This window comes from Artemia franciscana, chromosome 15 (genome assembly GCF_032884065.1).
Source record: "Artemia franciscana chromosome 15, ASM3288406v1, whole genome shotgun sequence".
In the NCBI taxonomy this organism is placed as follows: Eukaryota; Metazoa; Arthropoda; class Branchiopoda; order Anostraca; family Artemiidae; genus Artemia; species Artemia franciscana.
The window spans coordinates 14,666,160-14,670,638 of NC_088877.1; the positions used below are offsets into that span (position 1 = coordinate 14,666,160).

At 35.9% G+C, this 4,479-nt stretch overlaps 1 protein-coding gene across 1 annotated transcript; it reads left to right on the plus strand.

The window, feature by feature from the left end:
- Positions 1-1,527: 1,527 nt before the first annotated feature.
- LOC136036538 (transcription initiation factor IIB-like) lies at positions 1,528-2,355 on the plus strand. The gene has a single exon (XM_065718842.1). The coding sequence runs from the start codon at positions 1,528-1,530 to the stop codon at positions 2,353-2,355; it is 828 nt and encodes a 275-aa protein (XP_065574914.1).
- The last annotated feature ends 2,124 nt before the right edge of the window (positions 2,356-4,479 follow it).

A 4,479-nucleotide genomic window follows, 5' to 3' on the forward strand; every position in this document is an offset into this window, starting at 1 on the left:
GGGATCTGTTTGAGTCAAAGTTGAAAATGATTAATAAGAAATTATAGAATCAGTAAACCATAGTTCGCTTATTAGTCAAAACCTGGATACAAAAAAAAGGTATAAACATAATTCAAATACAAGAAGATTTTAAACCTCTAAATCACTCCTTTAAATCAGGCACGCAGTTTAAGCCTTATGCAGGAACACTGAAAAAAAGAAAATAGAGAAAGAAGAGGCAAAACTTTAACGACCACCAGAGATAAAACTTTAACACATTTAGAAAAAACAAAAATAAAACCCTACAATGAGACCCTACAAAAAAAATAGCAAATCTTAATGGTAATCATTCTTTCTTATGGCTGTTTTATGTTATTCTCTAATACCTGATTTTTATTGTAAAAATTTGTTGGATTAGCGAATAGATGATGTTGATAAAATAGTTCTTTATAGGAATTAACTAAAAAAAAATATGTTTTTTCAACTGAAAGTAAGGAGCAACATTGAAACTTAAGACAAGCAGAAATCATTACTTACATGAGAGGGATCCTCCCCGTCAATACCTCAATGTTTACGCTAAAGTTCAAATTTTGTCCCAATTCTGTAAGAATGGCTTCTGAATCACAAAGGCCATTAAAAGGCTCTTTACGCTATAGTTCTTCATTACTTTAAAAGCTAGAGTTGTGAGAAAGAGTCAAACTTTAGATGAAAGAGCGAGGCATTGAGGAGGGGACAACTCCTTTCATATATGGAACAATTTCTGTTCGTTTTAAGTTTTAATGTCGCTCTTTACTTGCAGTTAAAAAACTTGTTTTTTTTTTATTTAATTCCAACAAACAATGTCTCCATGCTTCCAGAAGTGTATGTAATTAACTCATAGCTTAGAGACAATTTTTGTTAGGTCTTTCTAACCAATCGCAAAGTTTTACACCAAAATAAGATGCTATTCAATAAGGAAAAACCAGAGACTTGCAAAATAAAATATAGTTTTTGGAGCCTGAGGTGTGGCGTACGCGGAATGTACGACTACATTAATATGTACATTGCAATGCAGTTTCATTTAAAAAGCGAAACATACACAGCATTAATGCCATTGAAAAACTTGGCTGGATTAAGGAGAGTTTGAAAGAATTGTATCGAATTAGATTTCGATCAGAATAATCAGATACACCGTACCCATCCATAAGAATTCAGCATTGTGTACATACGCAGCCAGAGGGAAGCAGAAGTGCTCAACATTGATCTATGTCCAACTATCAAAAAAGGAGTTTCAATTTCAGTCTCGGCTGTGAATTTTGTACATAACGTCATCATTTCATCAATAACGTTATAAAAGATTAATTGAAATTCTTCATAAAATACGGAACTTTAGTTTCGATTTTCTTTTGTATGTTTGCTGCAAAATTAACTTGCTTCGAAAAACAATTAAAATAGGAGGACAAAAGCATGCAACAGCTTGAAGTTAATTTTCACAGTTAAATCTTATCGATTTGGTGACTTCCCATAAAAATTACGACTGATTATCCACTAGAAGCAATTTGACAAGTTATGACACTGAACGCATATCCAAATCAAAGTCCATTCAATAATTATGGATGGGTTCTACAGCAAAATGCATCTATTGATCGCCATTACGAAAGAAACATTGGCTACGAACATCAGCCAATCACTCAAGTTGTCGACTATATTCGGGGCGACCTTGATCGCTCCATTGGTACATACATAGAACCTTCTAAAAGCCAAAAATTCAAAACCAGCTACTCTTCTCAAAAATTTTTAAACAGTAAAACCAGATCTTACCTACGGGGGGAAAATTTTATTAAAGAAACCATACAGGCTAAATTAAACTTGAGTGATGCCACTGCTGACATTGCCAGGTTTTATTTCAATTGGTATTGGTCTGATGGTAGATCTTTAAGGGGTAAAAATGTATTAACGATTGTTGCATCTTGCGTATACCTTGCTTGCTATAAGGATAAAGTCCCACGGACCTTAAAGGAGATAAGCGATGTATCTGGTATCCAAATTAAGCATATTATTAAATGGTCAAGAAGCATTTCCAAAGTTGTAGGGCATGAAAGCGAGGTGGCGCGGCCAGAACTTTTCATTGAACGTTTTTGTGATCATTTAAAGTTGCCAGTGCCAACAAAAAAAAAAGCTTATAAAATAGCGTCCAAAGCAATGGAGCACAGCGTATCGCATAACAGGACAGTGGCCACGATTGCTTCAGCAGCCATTTACATGGCAGCGCGCTTACTGGATGAAAAGTCAATAAGCAAAAGCGCAATTCGGTTGGTTACAGGAAGCTCTCTAACTTCAATTTCTCTCTGTTTTAAGGAATTATGCGAAAAGAAAAGTCTTTTCCTGAAAGAATAGCTATTAATGTTTTTAGGACTAACAAGTAGCTAACAATTGTTCCAAAATTAGCTGTTAATTTTTAGTGCAGTCCTATCTTCTATCCAGAGCTCCTACCTTTGGTTCATTGAGATAGACTTCTCACAAAATACGCATAACTATTTTAGTGCAGTATTATCTTCTATCCAGACCTTCTAAATTTGGATCATGGAGATAGAACTTCTCACAAAACACGCGTCATTATTTTAGTGCTGTCTTAACTTGTCTAGCACTCTTACCTTTGGTTCGTGGAGATAAAGCTTCTCACAAAATGCACATTACTATTTTAGTGCAGGCTTATCTCCAGTTCAGAACTCTTACCTTTGGTTCAAGGAGATGTAACTTCTCACAAAACACGTGTCATTACGTGATAATTATGCTTAATCCACATGTTCCTTGTAAATAGGTTAACCTGGTGTAAATTTGTTGATAGTTTTAATACAGACTAAAAAAAACTCTTCCAAATGAGCCACTCTTTTACTAGTTCTAAGTGATGACGTTAGAAACTTCAAAGAAAAAGTCAACTTTTGAATCAAGACAAATAGATTTTTTTTGACGGCAGTCGATAGCTGTTGATGAGCCGATCAAAGTATATGTCATCCATTTTCTAGTAGAAAATCCCTTCACGAGATATACTAGTTTGAAAGTTTAAAGGGGTTGACAACTTCAGTAGTAAGGTACACACTGAAACCAAAAATAGGCCGATACCAATTGTGAGACATATAGGGGAGTTTAAAGCAACAGTCGGCTGGTTGCTCATAATCATCTTCGGCAATGAGGGGTTCGCAACTTTGGGTAATTAGTGTATCTATTGTTTGTTTCCGGTGTATTTGATGGATAGAGAGAGAGAGAGAGAGAGAGAGAGAGAGAGAGAGAGAGAGAGAGAAAGAGAGAGAGAGAGAGAGAGGGAGAGAGAGAGAGAGAGAAAGAGAGAGAGAGAGAGAGGGAGAGAGAGAGATAGAAGTTTATTATTAAATAGAAGACAATACAAAACACGATTCAAAATTGAATTACCATATACTTTATTACAATACACTTAATTCCCCTCAAAAGGCTCCATGGGCAGGGATAAAAGGGGGATAAGAAAAAAATACAAGCAACAACTACAATATAAGCAATATATATATAAGGGGGATACAATATAAGCAACAACTAAAAGGAGGAAAAAAAGAACATACCTGAGGCCTGGGAGTCAAACGCAGAGAAGACAACCACATACCATGAACAGAACACAGGGGATATTAACTCCTCAGAAGAAAAAAGGATGTTATTCTATTTCATTCTTTATTAAATGATCCTTAAGAATCCAAACGAGTGGCATTCCTGTACTGAAGAAGGTAGTGAATTCCAGACCTGTTGAGAAAAAAATGTGGGGATTGAAATTTGATCGAATAGTAAGGGTAGGCGGAATGTACATATTATTTGAAGAACGAAGCCTATACGGAGCTGAATCAGAAATAAACATAGGAGTTTTCTGAAGAGATTTTGGAAGATTGCCGTAAAGTTGATAAAAAGACAAAAGAAGCACAAGAAATAGTGTAAATAGACCGTAGACTTAAGAGCGGTGTTGGTGAAGAACAATTGGTGTACATAACCAGACGCCGTGCTTTATTATACATGACAGAATAGATCCTGGAAATGCGTGTCTAAGTTTTCGAATGATACCCAAACTCCGTGAGACCTTAAGCCTAATCATGGCTACATGGTTTCTGAATGAAAGGTTTTCATCAAGCAGGATACCAAGAAACCGGACCACCCGACTCTTTGGTTTACAAAAGGAGCCTTGTGACACCTGAAGGTGTTTAAGCTGAGGGAAAGCTATACCAATTCGAGAAAAAATGAGAAAATGTAATTTACCAACATTCAAGACCAAGTAATTGATATTAAATCATGAAATAACTCTCTCGAATAATGCCAAAAGGTTAGGCTTGATATCGCATTCCGTCTTCCCAAGGGTGCCAAGAGTGGTATCATCAGTAAAAGCAACAAGAAAATCTTCATTAGAAGTAGTATTGGAACACGACTGCGCATGAGGATGACACAAATTGCAGCATGCCAGAGGCCTGGTGTTTTTTACAGCCGAAATCAGATCTTTAACAAAAATCA

Coding starts and splice junctions, on each gene's coding strand:
- LOC136036538 (XM_065718842.1), top strand. CDS start 1,528: ATGACACTGAACGCATATCCAAATCAAAGTCCATTCAATAATTATGGA.